Source organism: Mchenga conophoros, linkage group LG14, assembly GCF_057382185.1.
Source record: "Mchenga conophoros isolate Kocher_MC1m ecotype Shallow Benthic linkage group LG14, M_conophoros_male_GT1.1, whole genome shotgun sequence".
In the NCBI taxonomy this organism is placed as follows: domain Eukaryota; kingdom Metazoa; phylum Chordata; class Actinopteri; order Cichliformes; family Cichlidae; genus Mchenga; species Mchenga conophoros.
The window spans coordinates 35,481,454-35,504,282 of NC_140539.1; the positions used below are offsets into that span (position 1 = coordinate 35,481,454).

The 22,829-nt window shown below is 39.4% G+C and overlaps 3 protein-coding genes across 7 annotated transcripts in view; 1 reads left to right on the plus strand and 2 right to left on the minus strand.

Moving 5' to 3' along the window:
* Nucleotides 1–1,453: 1,453 nt before the first annotated feature.
* On the minus strand, nt 1,454–8,343 carry sertad3 (SERTA domain containing 3). 3 transcript variants are annotated; one of them, XM_085244187.1, is made up of 3 exons: nt 7,319–7,571; nt 4,861–5,117; nt 1,454–4,629 (listed from the first exon to the last, which is right to left on the minus strand). In XM_085244187.1, the coding sequence occupies exons 2-3, from the start codon at nt 5,111–5,113 to the stop codon at nt 4,199–4,201; spliced, it is 684 nt and encodes a 227-aa protein (XP_085100313.1). In that variant the 5' UTR covers nt 5,114–5,117; nt 7,319–7,571; the 3' UTR covers nt 1,454–4,198. The 3 variants fall into 3 exon arrangements, with proteins under 3 accessions (XP_085100313.1, XP_085100312.1, XP_085100311.1); XM_085244186.1 differs by lacking the exon at nt 7,319–7,571 and adding an exon at nt 8,207–8,343 and having other exon boundaries at nt 1,454–5,117; XM_085244185.1 differs by having other exon boundaries at nt 1,454–5,117.
* Nucleotides 8,344–9,267: 924 nt separating this feature from the next.
* On the minus strand, nt 9,268–13,536 carry blvrb (biliverdin reductase B). Its single transcript, XM_085244191.1, has 5 exons — nt 13,319–13,536; nt 11,899–12,060; nt 10,649–10,738; nt 10,428–10,559; nt 9,268–9,798 (listed from the first exon to the last, which is right to left on the minus strand). The coding sequence occupies exons 1-5, from the start codon at nt 13,401–13,403 to the stop codon at nt 9,644–9,646; spliced, it is 624 nt and encodes a 207-aa protein (XP_085100317.1). The 5' UTR covers nt 13,404–13,536; the 3' UTR covers nt 9,268–9,643.
* A 1,449-nt stretch (nt 13,537–14,985) lies between these two features.
* The window catches only part of sptbn4b (spectrin, beta, non-erythrocytic 4b), a 102,030-nt gene continuing 94,186 nt past the window's right edge, over nt 14,986–22,829 (plus strand). For all 3 annotated transcript variants that reach the window (XR_014888222.1, XM_085244188.1, XM_085244190.1), the window contains exon 1: nt 14,986–15,357. The gene's annotated coding sequence lies outside the window, so the exon portion shown is untranslated. The remainder of the gene's footprint in view (nt 15,358–22,829) is intronic.

Here is a 22,829-nt window from a genome sequence, read left to right on the forward strand (position 1 = left end):
GTTGGGCGCTACTAAATGAGGGTGATGTTTAAAAGCTTTACGTGTGTAACGGTGCAAGATTAATATGTGCAAATAATCAGCTAAAAGCTGTTTTGTGTTGTCTGCTGTTCAACCCTGTTTTTTAAGGGACAGCCAATCAAAAACCAAATCATCTGACTTAAGGTAGATGAGTTAAAGCAGGAGTGGGGAACTCCAGGCCTCAAGGGATGGTGGCCTGCAGGTGTTAGATGTGTCCTTAATCCAACATGGCTGATTTAAATGGCTAAATTACCTCCTCAACATGTCTTGAAGTGCTCCAGAGGCCTGGTAATCAACTAATCCTTTGATTCGGGTGTATTGACCCAGGATGATATCTAAAACCTGCAGGACACCAGCCCTTGAAGTCTGGAGTTCCGCCACCCTTGTGTTAAAGCAACTGAGCGTTTGCACCAAAGCCTAGAATAAGGTAAGTTTATTTTTGACCTGAGAGTCATGCAAAGCTATTTTAGTAAAGGTCAAAGTGGAAAATATGATGCTGGAAATGAAAATATCAGGTCTGCTTTAATGCCCAACTAGTTTCATTTCAACTGTTTCACTCAGAGTTTAAGTGAGAGCAAAGCCAAACATTGGATTTGTGCCAGTTTCCTTTTGGGTATAGTGTGTGTTTTACTGAAGTGTGTGAATGCATTAGAATCCATTTTAAGTTCAGTTACTGGTATGCTGAACTGGTAGTTGGCCAGCTTACATAATCTTATTTCCATGTGCATTCATGGGGCCACTTTGTACCGTAAACCTGCTCATCTGCTTGTTCATGCAAATATCAGCCAATCGCACGGCAGCAGCTCGATGCGTTAAGGCACGGGTGTCAAACTCCAGCCCTCGAGGGCCGGTGTCCTGAAACTTTTAAATGTGTCCCTGCTGCAACACACCTGAATAAAATTAGACCTAGACTGTAGAGTCTTGACTGCATGCTGAGGTGGCAATTCGGGCATTTGATTCACATTACAGCAGCTCATGAGTGAATGAACATGGATAAAAGTACATTTTTCCAAACACTTATAGTTAGAGGTTGCCCCCTCAGCATGCAGTCAAGGTCTATAGTCTTACTAATGACCTAATTTATTCAGATGTGTTGCAGCAGGGACACATTTAAGTTTCAGGACACTGGCCCTCAAGGGCTGGAGTTCGATACCCTGCATCAAGGCATGTAGACGAGGTTATAGTGACCTGCTGAAGTTCAAGCATGAGAATATGGAACAAAAGATTCAAGAGACTTTGAATGTTGTGTGGTTGTTGGTGTCGGACATTTGCCTGCTAGTATCAACTGAGGGCATTTAAACACCACAGCCTGAGTATTGTCGCTTATCATGTCCAAACTGGTTTCTTTATGACAACAAGTTCCCTGCACTCTTACACAAGTTTAACATAAAAAAAACTCTGGTATGTGATGCACAAAGATAATGAAATTAGAGTCTTTTTTTTTTTTCTTTACACAGTTGCATATTTTATTACAAAACATCAGTACAGGTAAACAGGTTGTCAAAAATACACAGTATCTGGGCATTCTGCCCTACACTTTAAAACATCTTACAAATCTCTAAAGCGTAGAGGAAAAAAGTAAATAAAATAACTGCCATGACGGTATTTTAATATACCATTAGTAATATGTCAGTGTGATACGATAATAAATTACTCACTGTTGACAAAACGAGTCATTCATAAATATTTTGGAGTTGCAAGCCAGCTACTCAGAAAGGACGTATGCATAGAAAGCAACTTCAATACATAACCTGGATATAAAAATACAAAAACCAGCACTTGGGGTGCTTCCTCAAACATTTCATCCCGTCGGGTATTTTAGCAAAGTTGGTATAAATTCCTACATGTTCCTACAGTAACATCTAACAGAACTGAAAATGAACTTGTTCCCTGAAATGTCACCTTTTCTAAAATAAATACTGTTAGTTGAACAAACTTATGAATCCATATTATGACAAAACTGCCACAAAAGAAACCACTGAGAAAGTGAAGCCTGCTAAAACTGGCAGAAACTGACCTGATTCATGAACTGCTCACAGCGTGGAAGTCAGCACCATCTGGACTCAATCACCTGATCAATAATACATCTGAACAACAAAGTGCTGTTGCATAACAGCTGCAGATACCCGAGGTGACGTGACCAGTGGCTTTGGACTGTCACGCTTGAGTGGGTGAGGATGCTTTGTATATCATCACAGTACTGTAAAGGCTCTAAAACATCTTTTTAAAGGAAAAAAAGAAAAACTAAAATACAACAGTGCACAGAGCGGTTCACAACCACCATCTGTCACATCATTTCCTGAGCCACAGCTGCACTCAGGAAACTCTTCAGACGAGACTAATTCTGCTTTCACGCTTTTCAGTCTCTGCGTGAAACGCCAAAATCCACCAAACGCGGTAACTATTTTGTTAATGAACTAAATGCTGTTTCTGTGAACATCTTTTAGCCAATCCACCCGATCAATACTTTTGATGATAATCTTTGATTCCTGCCCATTTTTACTGTTTGAAATCCTGACATTAATAAAAAAAAGAGGTTAAGTGATTTCTCTACTGAAGATTTGACCTATAACATTAGTGTTTCAGCCATCCTCTCCATCCAATATCAGTCAAATCAAATCTCAGAGCTCACACTTTACATTTGTGGTAACAAGGAGTTGTCTCATGTGCTGCCCTGACAGTCAAATCGCTGCATGGATGAACACCAGTGCATGACTGAAAGCTGCCTTTTCTTACATCCACACTAACACTTTTTAAATGAAAATGATCTCCGTTCTGATTGTTTTAGCAGTTTTTATAAATCTCTCCAAACCAGTGGTTCTCAAACTTTTTATGGCATACCCCACTTCAGAAGCCAAAAAAAAAACACCCCAATCCCTAACAAATAACAAAAGGGGGGGAAAAAAGTTGGATTTTACTTATACAAGGTGCATATCATCAGTGCAACAGCATCAAACGTATTCCTCCACCCAACAAAGGGGAAAAAAACATCAGTTTCATTAGAATTTTTCACCCTGTTGTCAATGCCACGCAGTTTGAGAACCACTCGTCTAAACTAGCATGCTGACTGCTCAGGTAAACTGAGCAAGCCTGCGTCGGTGTAAAGAGAAAGAAGGCACACCGAGGACTAATGCAAATCTTAAAATGGTCCTTTAAAAGGAAAAAGATCTCCGTGCAGACACGCGTTTCTGACGCATTAGAAAACAAGCATGTCTGCCTGCTCCATCACCGCCGACCATTAAAAAAAATAATCCAAGCTCAGACTGCATTTTTAAAAACTCTCAGTGTTAGGCGTCTTCTATAGCGGTGTGATTGTTAGGTCCAAACACAGTTAAGGTTACAGTTTAAAACTAAATTGTATTAATGTGGATGTACCCAGAGCTTTACTGAAAACACAGTAGCTCACACATGCACTGCAGGCCTGAATGTCCTCAACATTAACTGGCAGAGCTGTGCTGAGACAGTGCACAGACCTTTACCTGTCCCCGCGGTTAAAGGCTGTGTAATGATCGACAGAGGACAGAGCAGATGGCAAGTGAAGGGTGTTCATGCACGCAAGCCGTTTTTATAAACTCTACCAGAGTTTATGATAAAGATGCTCGAGCTAATTCCTTCCCCTCACAAGATTTTGATAAGAGACTGAAGCAGATGCTGGTGGAGAGTGAAGATGGGTACATCAGACTTGGATTGAGGGGGAGGGTTTATGCTTCTGCCCCCTCGGGATCATCATTAGACTGCGAAGTAATGTACAAACCATTAATTTGTACTTAAAATGGATTAAATCCATAATTGTTATTTTTCTCAGTGTTGTACAGACACCTTAAAGTCCAGTGAGGTGATTTCTTTCCTCCTCTTTTTTAACATTAGTCCAGCGACTTATTTGTCCTGTTTGCACATTTTTAAAAAAGCTTGTGCACACAGGATTTTAATAAAAGAAAGAAAGAACCTTTACAGGACTTTAGGAGCGCTGTAGTTTTGTGTAAAGGATAGCTGAATTTAAAAATTCATACACAAAAATAACAACATCAAAATTCTTAAATGAGGGCCACATTTCACAAAATGTTTTTTTAAACAAGTAGTCGCTCCACAGTTAACCCAAAGATACTGTTTTAAAGGCGGTCGACAGCTCTTAGGGGGCTTACAACAGTCACTATACATAATAAGTGTTGCCTTGTATTCATCATGCCAACTGGCCAATCAGAGCAGGCTGGGCATTTTGGGAGGTGGGTGTTATAGAGTGTGGTGAGAAAGGGGAGTGGGGGGAGAAAGGTGGCAGGTACATAAACAGGTCATCCCCAGCTGTGTGTCCACCTTCAGTGCTTCTGTGCCCAATCACTCCCATGTCTATGTCTACCAGGGATGTGTCTATATCCTGGAACAAGTCCTCCACAGTGAAATCCCCAAGGTAGCTGGACCTCATTACCTCCATGCTGCCGTCTTCCTGCTGCTCCCTGCAGTCACCGGGATCTCTGAGACCGTGATTTACCAAGGCCACGCTTCCCTCATAGGGCTTGGACATGTTCTCCAAGGGCCTGAGGGGTATCCGTGGAGGTGGCTGAGGATTCCCGTCTATAGTAGAGTCCAGTGCGGCAAGAATAGAGGAAATGACAGCTGAAAGAGATGAATCAGTATCAGTGGACATCGATCCCCAGTCCTCATCATCCTCTATACTGATATGGAAATTTGATTCACTCGAGTAGTTTGTCTTTTCAGTAGAATTTGGTGAGTAATTTAAGGAAACCATGGGGCAGGTGGCCAGAGCTGAGCAGCTGTCAACCGTTACAGCAGAATGACGTTTTGCTGCAGCGGCAATACTTGCTGTCAGTGCAGATGAAGCAATACCTGGAGGTTCTGACACCTCCACGTTGACTGATGGTACCATAGACATCTGCAGGCTGATCTGCCGCAGGGTGTTGGCTATCAGGACGGACCGTCGCAGGCTGGGCTCACGTAGCTGCTGGGAGAACTGATACTTGTTGAGGGAAACTGTGAGCAGAAACTGCTGCTGGCTCTCCCAGGTGGGAGCTCTGTAGTCTGAAGCCTCCTCCTCTATGGATAGTTTGCGCTTCTGCCCCTTCGGCATCATCATCGTCATTAAGCTGCAAAATAAGGCACAAATGTTACTGGGTTGTAATAAATATATCACAGGTCATATTTTGTGGTTTTTACATTTAGAATCACTTGAATTCAAAAACTGAAGCTGCAAAAGAATAATATCAAAATGCTGCAACCACCAACAAAGTAATCGACCAGCATTCATCAATAAAAAAAGAACTACAGGATTTTGTTTTAGTTTGGGGGCTGTGGTAAGCATTTATTTATTATAATGTATTTTAAATTAAAAAAGGTACAATTGAGGACCAGATATATGGTCTAAGACAGTAAATATTTAGAGAAATTAGTAGGATTTTTGTGAAGATTGAATTTCACTAACAGAGACTATTTAGACCAGGGATGCCAAGTTCATTATGGTTGTGAGCCACGTTGATCTTAAATGGGCCGAGCCAGCGAAACTCTTCCTTCTGTAGAAGTGAAGATATTTAACTAGACGTTTAATGTAAGAAAAAGAAGTGACATTTCAACCAGCACGCCTCCCCTCAGCTTTTCTACATGACAAAGAAATGCTACTGTAGCAAATCTGTCAACACAAATAAATAAATGTGTCAAATTACAGAACATTTTCCAGTAGCTCACTGCTCATTCACATTTATTCACAGACTATTTCTATTTTCTCTCCCCATGAACCCACTGAGAAAAACAACTAATAATAATTTCAAAAGTAGACGGTGGGAAAAAAATCATTTTTTTAGTAATACTACACCATATACCAAAATAAATTTACACAATCTATCCCCACCCTCACATTTTCCAAAACCGGACATAGGCCAGATTGGAGTCTTGGCCAGGTCGATTCTGGCCCTCGGGCCTTATGTTTGAAAAAACAAAACAAAAAACAAACAAACTCAAACCACAAGCCTGCGAAAGATCTGCTTAAATTCACCCCACTTTTAAAAAATGTGCCAGACAACAAAAGGTGTCATTTCTTGTTTACCGCAAAAATGATATTACAAACCAGATGATGCCCGAACGATGTTAAGATGCAAAACAGAGTGCAGTATCTCAGCCTCTCACCTTTATATTTACATATGGACATACAGAGTTTCTGTAACTAGCAGGGTTCAACATAACCACTGTCCCTGTCTTGATGTCCCCAGTAAAAAGTGTGTTGGCTGTTCACATCACCTCGGAAGCAAACCGACTAAATTAACCATATCCTTTATCAAAATATCTGCTGAGATAGTTTACTGTGCAAATCAAGAAGAAGCAAAAATTAAAGTTATCTGTATGCAGATAAACTCTTTAGTTTATAATATAGTTGTTATAAGATCATAAAATAAATCCTATAAATGTGACTGATTTTTCTGTACCCTTTGCTGAAGGATAACAGCACAGGGGCAAGCCTAAAGAAAGCACTTACTCCAGTAAATGTATTTTAAAGCTTTAACTACTAATTTATTACAAAGTTCGATCTCAATACAAAAAAATTGCAAATAATTTATATTTAATTACTACAGTTAAATTACTAGTACATAAAATACATTTTGATTGTCAGGTATAACAATACAGGAGTCTAAAAATTCTGACTGGCTTCCTTTTTTAAGCTTTTTGTTTACCCCACAACTGATTTTACAAACCAGGTGATGCCTGTTAAGATGCAAAAAGTGGGGCAATTTTCGAAGAATCTCAGCCTTTCGCCTTTACATTTGACTACTGTAAAAATTCTAGGCCAGTGGAGAAAACTGCTGCATTAAACTAGACAATTCATTTTTATAATCCAAACAACTTATCTAGGTGTAAAACAGCTTTTCAAACCATGTCTCAGTCTTGTGTGGGAATCGCCACACCACCAAATTGCAGTCTTTTAGTAAAAATGCTAATTAATGAGACGATCCGTAACACTACACCCCTGGATAAAGTTTGGAAACACATGGATTTTTAAAATAACAGTTAAAAGAATCTCAGGACCTGCCCTTGTAGAGCTCAGACTAAAATGGTGAGCCTGTAAATGAGCATAACAATGTGGGTACTTTAAATGGAGAGTGGGGGTTGTAACTCTGGTTTCACCGCGTAGGAGGGAAACAGTCTCGCCCGAGGCCATCGGGTAAAAATACAAATTAATTCGACTTACAGTCGAAATAATCGACTGAACGGAGTTAAAACCGATCTTAATTAGCCCACCAAACAATAAGTTCGCGATCAAACACATGTGGGAAATAAGAGTTGTTTTAAGCAAACCAACCTGTTGAATCACTTCCCGTCTCTCCGCCGTGAGTTTAGTCGTCAATGCTTTTGCTGCCTTCGCTTCGACCTGAACTGGCAAATTTACCCTTAAGTTTTACTCGGTTCATTCATAAATAAGTTAACGATTAAACATCGATTTAAAACTCTTGTTCTAATTTAAAAATCCCCAAACGCTCTTACGTCGTTAGCTTCAAGTCTGCCTTCGCCTTCTCCCGCCCGTGATTTGAGTTTCATACCAAGAGGTTCAGAGTTGGGGGTTGGCTATAGGAAGGCATTGTGGGTAATGGAGTTTTTATACGTTACATTCCACCAGAGTAGTTTCCATGTACGAAACGCATTAAATACACGCTAAACGAGCTGTACGGCTAATATATTCTAAAGTTTACATTTATTAAACTTGGAAATAGTGTAAATTAACCCCTGCTGCAATTACCAGTTTGTTTAAATTCTTATTATATAATATTCTTTGCACTAATTCCTAAATGATTACATCACCAAGTGAAGTTGGATTCCAGTCCTTATACTGGCTTTAGTACAGACTCTTTTATTAAAAGAAGAAGAAAACTGGAATAATACTTGCTGAATAAACTTAAAATTCAGCGAGTTCTAATTCATCTGTGTTTTAAGTTAAATGCTAGACTTTCAAGATTGAAATGATTCCAGTAGATTGATTTTATATCCAATTCAGAATTTTAAAATGTATACACATAAATGTCTACACATTTCTGAGCATGGCACTGAAAAATCAAAACAAGAAAGAATAAACGAAAAGGAAAATACGTATGGATCCCACATGTACCTGTCATACACAGCAAAGGTCATTTTAAGCCCAGTAAAATTAATTAGTTTGAATCAGTCTTCTTCAAAGCAGATGAGAGTTATTTACCTGAAAGCGACCGTCAGTGAAGGCCCCACTCTACTGCCCCAGATCACGAGCGTTTATGTTTTTATGGTTTCGATTTTAATTGTAACACCCGACTTTCAGTCACATGAAGAACCGGATAGTCAACTTTAAAAGGACAGCTGTAGCTGCTCCTCTGCTTCTGCACTGAGAAGCATGACGTGCTCGAAATATAAAGTAAGTTCCGGTTGTGGCTTTCAAAATAAAACCAAAGTCCTCCCCCCTGTCAAGCCTAATCATAACTCTACACACTGAAAATATGCAGTTCTGTTATTTGTTCTCCCTAGTCTCGGGTAAAGTTTGGGGATTAAAAAAAAAATCTATGTATGTATTTGATTCTCTTCAAAATAAAGGGTCAGGGTGGGGGAGTGGCTGGGGTCATCGTCAAAGATTACTTAAGACCTCATAGTGTTAAAAAAAAAATAAAAAATCAATGGATAGTATATATCAAGTTTCAAAGTGATCACTTACAGTTTTCAGTTAATAAGAAATTAAATTATATTAAAGTCCTGCTAGAAATGTCTTCCCACTTGGCAGCCATCCTTGAATCCTTGCAGGCAGTTACTTTTTAAGTATTGTTTGTAATTCACAGGTTATAATCCAGGAGTATTAAAGTGGGATTCTTTGAATCCCAAGTCCCTTCTTTTTATAATCTAATGTGCCTGAATATAACCTTTGCATTATAAATGTCAATGAGTGGAACTGCTGTGCGCTGTAAAATGTGTGAAACTAGAAACGGTGTAAAAAGGCGTATTCACGCCTCACTTTTCTTTTTTTTTTTTTAAACACCCAGTTTATTTTTGAAGTGAAAAGATTTCCTTATTTGTGCAGCCTCTTCACGGTGAATTTGGTACAGCTTGGTCAGAGAACTGTGCAAAATCTAGATATGCTTGGTTGTCTTTTCTGCAGGACACACACAAGGGAGACTGTAACCATTTCGGCTTAAAATACACCCTACCACTTCACCCGCTCGAACATGAGTCGAGGAGTGGAAAACAGATTTAGTTCTCTTTTAAATGTGAAAATGTGGTAAAGTTCAACACAACTTTTAGTACAGTAAAGTCTTTTATTTTTAGGACAATGGTGAGAACAGTAAGACTCATCTCATGATGTAATGATTGAAATGCAGAAGAAGAAAGAAGCAATTAAAGAGCTGAAGTAACACTACAGGTTTGGCACTTTATTTTTTTGAAAAAAAGATGACCATATATGCAGCTAATAATGAAAGAAAATATAAGAAAGGAACACCAAGCAAAAGATGCTAAATCATAATTACAAAAGGGAATAGAAAAGACTGAAGCAAGGACAAAAAAAACCCCCACACATTAGCAGTTCAACACAAAACTCTTCCCTTCATTCATCGCTCAACATCAATAACAGGAAGTGATTTTAAACGGGGCATAAGCAGTGTGCACTACAGGACTATTTGTACTCTCCGCACACTCCAACAGTCTTGCCGTCCCACTCCGACGTGGAGAGACACTTGACGAAGAAATGTCCCAGATCGTGTTTAGAGATGGCTCTTCCCTTTAGCATGTTCTCTGTCACCACGTAATTCTCTGTCAGAGGAAGGTCACCTGGAGATGAGGGCAGAACAAAACATTTAATTTAAGAGAATGTATGAACGCTCTCCTGATTTGCAGCAGAGACGCTGCACTCATTTTAGACCACGACCCACATACTGTCCCATTCTATCTCAAATGGGCTTGAAGAGCAAAACCGCTAAGTAACAGCCGGATGAACAAACTCGAAAATCTTCCCTTCATTGAGTGTAAATGAGTACAAGTCCATTCTGACGATATTTACTTTAACCATTGATTTAGAAAAGAGATTATGAGCAGTCTGACATGTGTGTAGAAAAGTAACTCCTTTCCTTAATCGTCTCACTTCGTTGTAGTAGGCAAGGCCACGATTAAAGACACCTTTTGTAAAACCCGTCTGCAAAATTCAGTACAAGAATTCACCACAAGAGGGCAGCATTTAACAAGGAAGTTTTGGTATAATTGTGCTGCCAACCTAGTATTATATTTTTATGTACAGACAGATGAGTTATAAGTTTTAACATAAAGGTTAAAATTATATTGAACTATACCAGAAACTGTTTTTCTGGACTTTCTTTTTAGCTGGTTTCAATTTTTTCCAGATTGAATAAAGCTGAAAAATGGACCTTTGCAACCAAAACTCTTGGCTTCCTCTTACTACTGACCTCCAATGTGAGGAGGCATGACAGCCACATAGTCCAGCCCTGATGTCTTCAGCACGGTGTACATCCTGTCGTGGTCCTCCGTCACAGGAACCAGACGTGGCGGCACTTTAGAGCGATCCCACAGAAGGAAGGCTGGGAAGAAAAGAGATGAGAAAAATGATTGATTGTACAGACTTCGATGAGCTCTTCAACTTCCTTTTTTTTAACGCAGCGAGGCATACCTGACATGCAGCCGATCACTTTGCGGATTCCACGCGCCTTCATAGCTTCCACTATGTTCTTTGTGCCCTCAGACATCATGGTAGTTGGGCCTAATGAATACAAGTTAGATTAGAGATATTACACACACACACACACACACACACACACACACACACACACACACACACACACACACACACACACACACACACACACACACACACACACACACAACTGCAGAACAGTACTTGATTGTTGTTTTGCTTCATTCCTACAGATGCTCCACTGGGTAAAAGTAAATCCAATGTTTTAGAGAGCACCATAAATATAAACTCAAATCTCTATTATGTGCTTTAGTGACTTAACTGATGATTTAAAAGATCAATAACGTGAGTTAATTGATCTTATAAGTTAATATTAATTTAAAATTTAAAAGAAATGTCTTGTTTTTGGTGAGAAATTAGTCAATTAAATGTTGTTTATGTGATTGTTCGGCTTGTCTGTCCGTTAGCAGGATTACCCAAAGGTCGTAGATAGATTTGCATGAAAATTGTTCCCAGAGGTGGGCTTTGGTCCAAATTTGAAGTGATACAATATTTTGGCTTGATGCACATCTGCATCCAGGGATATTTGAAAGACTTCTTTACCGATGTGAAATAGGAAATAGTAAAAAGTTGAGAAACACTATCTTGATGAATATATCAAAAAGTAATCCAGAGCCAAACATCCCCTGGATCCAAGGACTCAGTTCATGCATGTTGTGGAGGAAATGTTCAGCCCTGGAGGGGAGAGACTTCTCCAGTTTTTATAGAGTTAGTAGTTTCTATACAGTCCTTAATTTATTAAATTATTCAATAAGCTATGCATATGTTATTTAGTTTTATGCTATAATTCTCATTCATCTCTATACTGTGTCTTTTCGATTATGTCAAACTGACCCAATGTCACGTTTTACATGTAATAAGAATGCTTTGGTGACCTCTAGTGAGTGTTTTACATCATTACATCACTGAAATATATAGTCTTTCTCCTGAAAGGTGAACATGTAAGTAAGGAAACTGAATTTTAAGATTCAGTGACTGCATGCAATTACAATTACTATGAATACATGAAACCACATAAACTTAAATCCATGCAGTTCCATTGGTATTAATTTAAGCATTGAAATAAGTCCTCTTGAGTTCAGGTAGGCTGGCGATATGATTGCAAGAGTGCATTTTGATTTAATGTCTTATTATATTTGCTTGTATGTGCAATTCTTCAGCCTTACTGAGGTCATTCCTGGTGCCTAAGATGATAATAACAGCATCCTGGCCCTCCAACGTCTTCTTTACATCGTCTTTCTTGAGCACATCTCCCACCACCACTCTGGATGCCTTGTGGTCATCAGGCAGCTTGGCGGGGTCACGCACCAGCACCGTCACATTGTATCCTAAAAAAAAAAGAGAGAGAAAAAAACCCCATGGAAATTAAACTAAACTTCGACCATAAACACCTAATTATGAAACACTTTCACTTATAGCATACTGTGCTTTTTGTTTTGTATTGAAGTCATTGGTTTCTGTGCATGTTGCAGGATCTTACAGTCATGGAAATGTGTTGTTTTTATCAAAGGAGCAGGGACTTGTCTTGGTGACACAATGACAACAGATCATCTCACCTGGGTGCCAACCAGCACACTCAAGATGTCACTTTCTCCTGTTTGGTTACTGTGCAGAAACTGCTAGCAACAAACTGCTTCAGAAGCTTTTGTTGCTTGTACTGTTTTTTAATGTGTTCCTATGTAATTTTGTAGTTTTTAGCAGTATTCTAGTCTTCCCTGTACTTTTAATTTAATTTGTTTAATTGGTGCTATACAAATGCAGGTTGACTGGTGACTCTGTGACAGCTTCAGGAGAGATCCCACCCTTTACTGTGGGGGCAAGATAGCAAACAGCTTTTTACTATCAGCTCTCTGTGTCACAAACTGCCGTGACTCAGCAAAACGCTGCCTGTGCCGTTAAACATGAGTCGACTTTTTTTTGCCATGGGTGAGCAAAAGGAAAGGAAATAGAAATGTTGCTAAATCGAATGAATCATATGACACAGTGTGTTTGTGTAAGGGATTTTGTGAGAGGAGCAGTGGGTTATTGCAGCTGTACTTCTAATGGGGGTTACAGAAAGTTAGAGCAGAGAGTGACATTCATCGGGGATTACAGTTTACAGTTTACAAATCAGGCCTTGAAATGTGTTCATTCAGTTCATTCAACCCTTTAAAAAAATTAACAAAACTTGACCAAATACATGTGATATAAAAAAAATAATTATGTCATAAATATTCATGCGAAACTTCTGATTTTAACAGGCTGAGGAACATTTCTACCAGCTTTTTGTGAAACTGTTACAGTTAAGATGTGGTTATTACGCAAGGGAATCCCGTGACCTCATGTTTATCACCCTATTGTGACCTCCACAGGTGGACGTGTAACTACCCTGTTACAGGTGCACGAGGACGCTCAGAAAACAGTCTGAAGCATCAAAGTTTGTTTTGCCTGTGCGGAAAACTCCAACTTTAACTCCAACAGTAACAATGCATGAAAAGCCTACTGAAACCCACCTGAGAGACCCCAGTGTGACTCCCGCACGGTTACACAAATACATGATCTCTTCTATTTCGTCTGTAACTTATTTTTATTACTCTTATTCCTCACCTGCAGCTACTGCTATCGGCAGGGTCGCCAGCCCGGTCATTCCCGTGGCTCCAAATATCGCGACGTTTTTAATGGAGTCCGACATCGTTCTTAATAAGCGGGATCCACGAGACAGCAACACCTGGTCAGCTGAAGAGTGTCCGGAGTAGGAGATGCATTCACTTAAAAATACATCTGGCCTTTAACGAAACGCCTCTTTGGCTTGACAGGAAGGCACTTCCGCATCTTAGACTCCGCCTATATGGAGCCGTTCAGCTCCTGCGCGTCACTCCAGGGCAGGAATAGCAACCACTACCATGAAAGAGACATTTTTAAAATGTTTTTAGATAAAGATAAAGATTTACAAAATATATTCGATCTTAAAATGAAGGTGAGACAGTTCATTACGTATAAATTAGCCAATCAGAATCACTAATAGGTGGAAGTATAATTCACATTTTTTTCCCACCTGTGACTCTGCAGTGAGCTATCTGTGTGAGCTATAGTTGATATACCTAGTTTGATTTATTCCTAATAGTTTTAGAAACCATGAAAGTTAAAGCTGGTGGTGGCAGAGTTAAAAAGTTTAAGATTTCTGTTGGAGGTTACCAGAATGAATACAATTAGAAATGAGTATATCAGAATGACTGTTCAGATTGGAAACAAAGTTAGGACATGAGCAGAGGAGGAATAGTGGATATACTGGACATAGGATAGGACAGGGAGGGTGAAAAGAGGAAGACCTCAGAGAATGTGTATGGATGTAGCAAAGGAGGACATGCAAAGAGTTTGAGTGTCAGGATGCAAGACACTAAATGAGATGGAGGTAGATGATCTGCTATGCTTTTCGAATCAATTACATTTTATTTATATTGCACCAAATCGCATTCAGTGCATCATGGGAATCACCCAGCATCCTAGACCCATTGCAGCATAACTAAGGGAGGATTCAAGTTCACCTGATCCAGCCCTAACTAACTTTATATAAAAGGAAAGTTTGAAGCCTAATCTTGAAAGAAGAGACAGTGTCTGTCTCCTGAATCCAAACTGGGAGCTGGTTCCATAGAGACGGACCTGAAAGCTGAAGGCTCTTCCTCCCATTCTACTTTTAAAATTCCCAGGAACCACAAGTAAGCCCTATGGGCTCTTTAAAACAAGATGGAGCCTGATTATGTGGTGACACTTAAAGAGAGCAAATGAAAAAAGGAAGAGGAACATTTTGCAGGTGTACTGCAACTCTTTTAATTTTTTTTATATGTAGCCTTCGTCACGCTTAAAAGACATGAAATAACGTCCTTATTTCATGTGACAATGTCTTAAAAAAAGGTTATTTGAAAAAAGAGAATAAAAGTTAAAAGGGAGTTTTAAAAAAGGAAAAATCAACAGCTAACTTGGACTTTCTTCCTAAATGTGTATTAATTAAAAATATTTACCAGTGTTTTCAGATAAGAATAAGAATATTGATCTCAAAGAGAAATTCGCATAGATGTATTATGTGCTGGTATTTCTAACTTTTGTGATATTTCTTTTTTGTTCTTCTTTAGCCTTTGAATCAATTTGCTGAAACGCGGCCTCTTGTGGTTATCCGTTAAAATTCGTCACCGTCAGCGTCTCTCTCTCTCTCTCCCGTTCTCTCTCTCTCTCTGCCATTGATGCTGATATTTCTCCTCAGCATCACCAGCGGAGAGGAGGAGGAGGAGGAGGAAGGAGAGGTTGTGTCAGGTGGAAACTGGGACCTCTATGGATATCACCATCACCCTCCACCGGCACTGAACCTCAGCATCTCCCGGCCGGCGGTCAGCGCTGCAGGCACGCAGCGCTCTTAACGTGCGCTAAGGCGCAGTTTTTGCACAGTGCACACCCCCCGCGGTGCTTCAGTAATTACCCAAACCAGCCGCTTCCTCGTGTAATAGGGACTAATCGAGGGAAAAACCCTGCTGGAATAAAAGCGGAGCGTCAGTCTCCTCCATTGATAAACCGCGCTCCTCATCGATTCGAGCCAGCGACGTCTTGGTGGAGGAGGACGAAACCAAACCAAAAAACTGACACTGAGGCTAAAGGTAAGGCCGATAAAAACGCAAAAAGATGCTTCCTTTTCCCTTGGTTGTCGTCTCATTCCCCGTGTGAGAGCAAGGAGTCGAGATGCATGGGATTTTTTTCCTCCTTTTTTGCCGGGATGCCGGCCTGCATTTGGGTGCAGGGTACCGCAGTGATCCGGCAAAGGGACGCACCGTTTCGTGTCTTATTTCCACTTACATGTGTACGTGATGCATGCCTGGAAAGGTGCTTATGATGCCTGCTGGATCTGATTGTCTAATTTAAAAGGAGAAATGAGCTGAGAAACAGAAAGCGGCCTAGTTTTTTTGTGGGCTATGGTACGCGGTTGCATGTTTTAGCTTCTGTGTAACCTTTACTTTAAATTAGAGATCATTTATTTGGTTTCTAGCTACAGACTGCACACTGTACCCGTATGCACACTGCAGCAGAACTTCACAAGAATAAATATCGACAGTAATGCTCTATGCAGTATTTTAGTAGGAAGTTAAAATGTGCCTGTGGTCTCCTTATGTGACTTTACATTACTCTCGCTTTTCTGCACCTTTCTTCCCAAATCCTGGAGGGATTTTGCTGTCTTGGAAGGGGTGGTTGTAGATTGACTCAATTCATGCTTTAGTTTGACAAGGCCTGAAGCAGCATACACTGCTTCAGCAACACAAGTAGGAGATGCAGTGCAGCCTGTCTAATGTCTGTTTGATCACTGCTGCAAAAAAAGTGACTACAACCCCTGTTGTGCACGGAGACATGTCACGGGCCATTGTTTGTCCTTTCTGTCTTGATCTGAAGTTTGCATGCAGGTGGGAGTTAGTTGGTTATCTCTACTTTGTGACTGTACTGGAACAACATGAATAAAAGAAGAGGGAAGAAGTGAACAGAGGTATGCGGTTATCTGAATTCATTTAATCATTAATACCAAACTGCTAACGGTACTTACTGTAAGTTTTGTGACTTTTTTGGACCCATTTGAGCCCCTTACTCCAGTGTCTCTCAGTGGGTTTATGTTGCACACAGTACTGTGAACCTTTTCATACCACATGTGGTGCTCAGCAGGTTTCTATAACCTGAATCCATTGCATTTTGTGGTATTTCAGTTTGTCTTGAGTCACTCATGTAATACAAAAGTTTAACAGTTTGAACCCAGCTAGATCCCATTTCAAAGTGAACAAAACATGTGGTGGTAAGCAAGATTACTTCATGTATTTTAAATATTTAAAACACTTTACCTTTAAAATGGCACAGGTTGTTCAGGTTTCTTCGGGGACTTGTTGGGGGATTGTTCCAATCATCCAAGAGGACTTATCGTGGTTCCTGTGTCTATTCCCGTAACCCTAGACTTCAGACTTCAGGGCTGGGATCAGCGACTGGGAGCACAACTTGTTCTTTTTGTGCTTGGCTGCATGTTTTGAGGACTTTGTTTGCTGCAGAGCAAGCTTGCTTCTACGTTTGTATTGCACGATGGAATCATATTTGAACACCATGTCTAAAATCTTTGCACAGCAGTGTGAATATTGTATACATTTATGGTGTTTCTCAGCTAGATAGAATTACTCTTCTTGTTGTCCCTGTCTTCTCTGGATGATCAACAGCATCTTTAGGATACTGAAGCTCTCTGCTGTTTATCAGACCACAAGGTCACTGTTTTAAGAGGCGTGTTCTTGTCGACTCAGAATTTGGGTGTGGTTGCTGCCCTTGCTTACAGATGCGGGTTCACTGTGCTGAGGTGAAGTGACTCAAAGTGACTCAGTGCAGTGTGTAAAGTGCGTACTGTGTGACGTCACAGTGAAGGATCTTGTGTGTGTGTGTGTGTGTGAGTGAGTGTGAAGGAGAAAAGGAGAGACAGCATCACTCCCTCAAAGAATGATCCAGATTCCATATATTTTGTCAGGTAATATCAGTGTGGATAAAGTTTGGGATTAAACCTGGGGTCATGTTTGGGTCAGAATGACAGTCAAACGTAAAGTTAGATTGGATTAAATATTCAATGTTCGGTTCACTGTTAAATGTTAATGTAAGAGCTGTAGAACATTATTGCTACACATTTGAGTTTGTACACAGATCAATAACAGAAACCTGACTGCAGCAAAAGGATGAAAATTGTACAGAAAATATGAAATTACAAGGGGAAATAAGGCTGAGTGTCAGCATTCTATCATTTGCAACCGTGCACTCACTGGCGGTTTTCCAGCAGAAAAATGTCCAAATGTAGCTGTAGCTATAAACTTTAAATGAACATTTACAAGCTATTGCACTGACTCTATAACTGCTATGTATCTGTTATAGTCACGAGGCAGCAAACATTTTTCCTGTTTGAAACAACACATGAATGCTCTGAAAGTTCACATGTCCCAGTTTTCCACCAGCACTTTAACACTCAGAGAGCATAAAAGATGGACGTAGCTTCCGGGTCTGAAAAGTGAAGCCAAATGTGAAAGTTCCTGCGTTCCTCTTGATTCCTGTGGCTGCAAAAAAACTTCCAGGTTTACAGAAAAAGGAAAACGAAAAAAAACTTACCTTAAACGTGACCTCTGTAAACATTTTTGCCATAGGGTTATGGGCTCAGTCGCTCATTTCAGGTTATAATAAGTAAAAGACGAAGTCCATTTTGTCAATTTTGGCTATTCTAGGTTTCAGAAAGGAGCGTCATGATTCACCCTTCGCACGTAGAAACACCAACAAATCCTCAAGTCGTAGCTTTCGACTTCACTAATGAATGGGTGGCATCATCTTTTAAATACAGTCTTTGCATGAAACAAGTAAACTGAGTTAGATCAATAGTAAAAACAAGAACATACAAACAGAAATATAAGACAATGACTCAACAATTCTACCAACGTGGAGATAAAGGACAAGAAATTCTTAATCTTTAAAGCACAGGTGAGTGCTATTATTTAATTTCAGGGTTATTGTAATAGTATTAAAAGACAGTAGTGTTTACAATAGGCATTTAAATCTAATCTGATCTTAAACGAGCCATCATTGTTGCTCCTGTACAGACAGCTGAATTAGTGCGATTTAGCTACTACAATTGGTAGAATTGAGTTCACTCTGTTCACATGTTCATGTTCAACATGAACATGCTCACATCTTGCTTCCTGTTGATTTGATGGCTGTGATCACACAGAAAATTGATTTTATTGGCAGTGGTTGATGGGATGTTCTTTCATACTGATAAAATAATGCTTGTAAAACTGTAAAAACGCTTTAACTTTGGCGTTTTTTGACAAAGTTATGTTTTAATGGAGAATAATGTGGCGTCTTGAACTTTTCTCGAACCCTCCAAAGTCTGACACTTAATCACTTAATCAATCTTTAGACGTTTTAGTAACCGAGCGTTCTCCTCACAATTGTCAATAGGCAGATGGGATATCAGCGAGCTAGGAGAGGCTGTGATTAATGTCCCCAAATGATGTGTATGTGACGATATTGATGAAGACTAAAGAAAAGAGGGGAGGGGGTGCACTGAGGGTCTGGTCCAGATTAAGCCTTAGAGACACAGAGCTGCTGCCGCTGACTGATTAACACTGGCAGCTGTCTCTCTTTCTTACTCGACTCATCTTTCTGGTGATATGCCCCTATATCTGTCTCAGATCAGTTTCTTTATTTTCCCACTGTCTTTCTATTTCACTTCTTTTTCCATATTTTCCTTCCTTTATCTCTCTAACATCTATATTCCACAATATCACACTTCATTTTCATCTTTCTAGTTTATTGTCTTCTCACCTCGTCTGGTTATATATTTGTCTCTCCCTCATTCTCTCTATCTCTAAATTTAACTTCTATATCAAAAGAGATGGACAGTCCTGCATCCGTGAGGTACTTTAAGCTATTCTTGGATCACTGGTGGAGTAATATAAAGAGAAGAAATTGCTGACTGGAGAATTCATCATTGCACGGGAGCCGTATTGATCCATACGCAAGATCTGAGGTAGTGTTTTAGTGGGAAGTTTATGAAGTTTCTGTCGACATGCTCTGTGGAAAATGTACCCATGTAAATTAATATTGCAGTTTTAATTTGTTCCACTATATATGTGTGTAGCAAATGCCTGATATAACTTAATCCCCCCTTCCAAAACTGTTAAAATCACAATGAGCCACATATTTGCAGTAGATGAACAAGAACACTATAGACATTTCTTTTTTTTTATCAACATCAGAATGGAGGAGAACATCATGAGCTATCATCCTATTTTATATGATCAGAGGAGTCACAAGCAGCTAGCTGGGTAAAACTGGCTTTGTTAAACTGCATTGTGGGTACATATTATATGACTGGTTGGTGCCCCTGTTACACATGCATTGGGAAAGATGGGAAAAAAGATAGTAAAAAAAGTATAATGGTATAAAAGAGAACAGTGGTGGGCAGTAGGTGCTAGAGCCATCCCTTATTTCTTTATGTCTTCCAAGGAAAATGGGAAATAAGTTGTCAGCTTTCTTGTCAGTTCTTTATGTTGTCTTTAGAAATAGTTCTCCTGGCTTCTGGAAGGACTTTTGTTCTGTTTTCTGTCAAGCTGATCTCACACTGCTTCAGTAATGTTAAAGATCAGTGCCTCCACCGAGTTTTACAGATGGCTGTAAAATTACACTCAAGACTCAACTAAGTGGTAAAGTTTAAAAAGTACAATGACATTTAAACTCTTGTCCTGGTTTTGGAATACGTGACTGAAACTGGAAGTAGACTTAATTAAACTTGTATATAATTTACAGACTAGTAATGATGGGATAAACATTCGACCCAGAGAAGCTCATGGGATCCATCAGCTCTTCTTTCAGCTCCACAGTCACACAGTTTATATTAGCACTCGTTCACGTTACCATCATTCTGTGGTCACTGCATGCTGTACATTACCATTGATGACGGAACTGCTTCAATGCAGCATTTCAGGGTTAAGTGTATGTTTCAAGGACACCGGGTGGTTAGCATTTAGACTATGGTCATTCTTTAGTTAGTTTAGAGGCATCAGTGTCAGATACTAATTGCCAAAACACAAGTTGTGGAAGCCAGACAAAGAGGATGAGAGGTTAGGACACAGGGAGCGGTGGGAATAGAGAGAGGACAACTGCAAAAGTGTGAAGGATAATAAAAGGAGAGAGCAGGGAGGCGGGGCAAGGGGCGTGGGGGTGTTTACATTACGTCGCTGGTGAAACTGTGATTTATTGTGGTGGCTCACTTCAGCAGCATAGCTAGTGAGAGAAGGCCATAATAACACTGAGTGGTTTAGAGGAGAAGATGTAACGACTGACATTTCTGCAATCTCACACATGTATGGATGTAGACATGCAGTAGTAATTACACTATTAGATGATCCCTGAATAACAAAGCAACAGGAAACTTATGAATGATAACTCTGACCAATAATACATTGTTTAAAGTAAACTTCAAACAACTTGTTTTTTATGTGTAACAATAACTGCAACAGTGACAAACTAAGTCATGGTTGACTTTGTGAGATTATTTTTATTTGTATCTTGATATGTAAAACCCTAGAACATAAAAGAGTTATGCTGTCTCTTTACCATGGCTGTATATTGTTACAATAATGGAAGTTTATAATAAACTTGAACACATTTTCAAGTAGTTTCTGTAAGCCAAAAACTCAGGTTCCAACATTTGTAAAAATAAAAAAATACAAATCTTGTCTCTAATATGGTCAGTGAGTGCAGATATTCCAAATATGGTCATCTCAGGCAAACGAGTCTGGCTGTGGCACAGAAGCCCCTCCCACCTGCTTTTTAAGCCAGTCAGAAGAAAGTCATCTTAAAGGGAGGAGAGCTAAAACTGCATGTTTCAGACAGCGGTGGATGCATCGAGGCTTAGCGCAAGAAAACTGCGAACCACGCAGTGCTACTTTAAAAGCAAAAAAAAAAAGACAAAAAAGAAAGAAAGAAAATAGAGTTGGAAGTGAGCAGAATAAATCCATTTAGAGTTTTTTTGTCAAAAAGAGTGCAGTTCTGTGCAGATATTCAGCTTATGTTTTTGTTTTAATGGGATAATATGCCTGTGCATTTAGTCAGATTTTAAGCTTCAGTTACAATTTTGGCTTCCAGTGATTATCAAAACAAAATCTCTGAGATTATATGATTATATGATTATTGTGCTTGGTTCTTACTTTGCTTTTGGTACTCTCTAAATTTACCGACTACCAGGCTGTGGAGGGTTTAATTCAAAATCTTTCTTTTTTTATCTTTGGATGAAAGTTCAAGAAAATTTACTCCCAAGAAATGAATTCTACGAGCAGTTGTATTAAAAGATCATAATCTCAATATTGACCGAATTAATTGTGGTTTTCATTTCTGCTCTACTCAAACAGCCCTAATGGATAGCTGTGGATTCTAGGCTATTGATTAAGCAAAAGAAATCAACTGAAATGTGACAGGCATGTCTTAAAAGAACCGATTAAGGGTTAACGTTCAAAAGCTTGTTTAAATGTACAGGAAAAACTGAGACACAATCTCTCATACCCATGTCAATAAGACTGACAGATACAAGTCTGGATGATAAAACCTCAAAGTAAAGAGAACAGCTAAAAGAGTCACGACTGAGCTGAAACGCAGTCACGTAAACACACTCAAACCACCTGGGGAGAAACAGAGATGGCCACCCTGGATGTAGAACATTTCCTTTTAGATGCTGTCCTATAAACCACAGTGATATAGGGTTCAGGTCCACCTGGAGAAAAACAGAAAAGCTTCATATGATCTAGATTCTCTCCTAAAAGTGAGAGATGAGAAGATATCTCTGGGCAAAGTTCCCATTTTTGCTGTCCTGTCTTTACCAGCGCTAATTTCATTTGTTTCAGTATTATCATCACAGGTTGCCAAGTTCAAGGTGACTTACTGAGATAATTTAGTTTACTGTGAAACAGGCAGATCTTGACATTGGAATGAAATAATATATTTTAATATAAAAATATTTACAAAATAAAATAGGACATGTCACTCTGTAACAAATTATTTAAGCAGTAAAAACTTACCAAACGCGAGTGTTTTATTTTGTATAACTTCTTTCATATTATCAGGTTCCATACGTAAATATGACAGTGTTTGGTTTTATTTGTGCGGTTTTCCACTGCATCTACTGGGCTTTAACAATATATGGAAGATGTCAAAGAGAACACACGGCCACAGATGCAATTCATGCTCTTTCTTCCAACACCATGGAGAGTTCAGAGAGGACGCTGCTGTTTAAAGGTTTGATCTTTCGGTGTTGGCACAGCTGCCTCCTACGAACTCTGTAACCCCGAGAGTTCAACATAAACATCAGAGCAAGATCCCCGTTCTGAATCTGTGTTTTTGATTTTATTTATCAAAACTTTCTGGTCCAAGTTTGTTGTTTTTAACAGGTTTTTTTTTTAAACTACTGAAATTATATTTGCTGAATTACCAGTGCGGTCAGATTAATAGATGTCTGCATGTGCGCTGAATGCAGTGTGAAACACTATGGTGGACTCGCTTCTGTCGTCGCCTTCTCAGAATA

Bases quoted from the DNA above. Each gene is read 5' to 3' on its own strand.
- sertad3 (XM_085244186.1), bottom strand. From the start codon at position 5,113: ATGACGATGATGATGCCGAAGGGGCAGAAGCGCAAACTATCCATAGAG.
- blvrb (XM_085244191.1), bottom strand. From the start codon at position 13,403: ATGTCGGACTCCATTAAAAACGTCGCGATATTTGGAGCCACGGGAATG. The intron at 12,061-13,318 runs GTGAGGAATAAG...TTTTTTTTTTAG, and splicing joins GCCGATAGCAGTAGCTGCAG to GATACAATGTGACGGTGCTG. The intron at 9,799-10,427 runs GTCAGTAGTAAG...CCTCATCTCCAG, and splicing joins CATGCCTCCTCACATTGGAG to GTGACCTTCCTCTGACAGAG.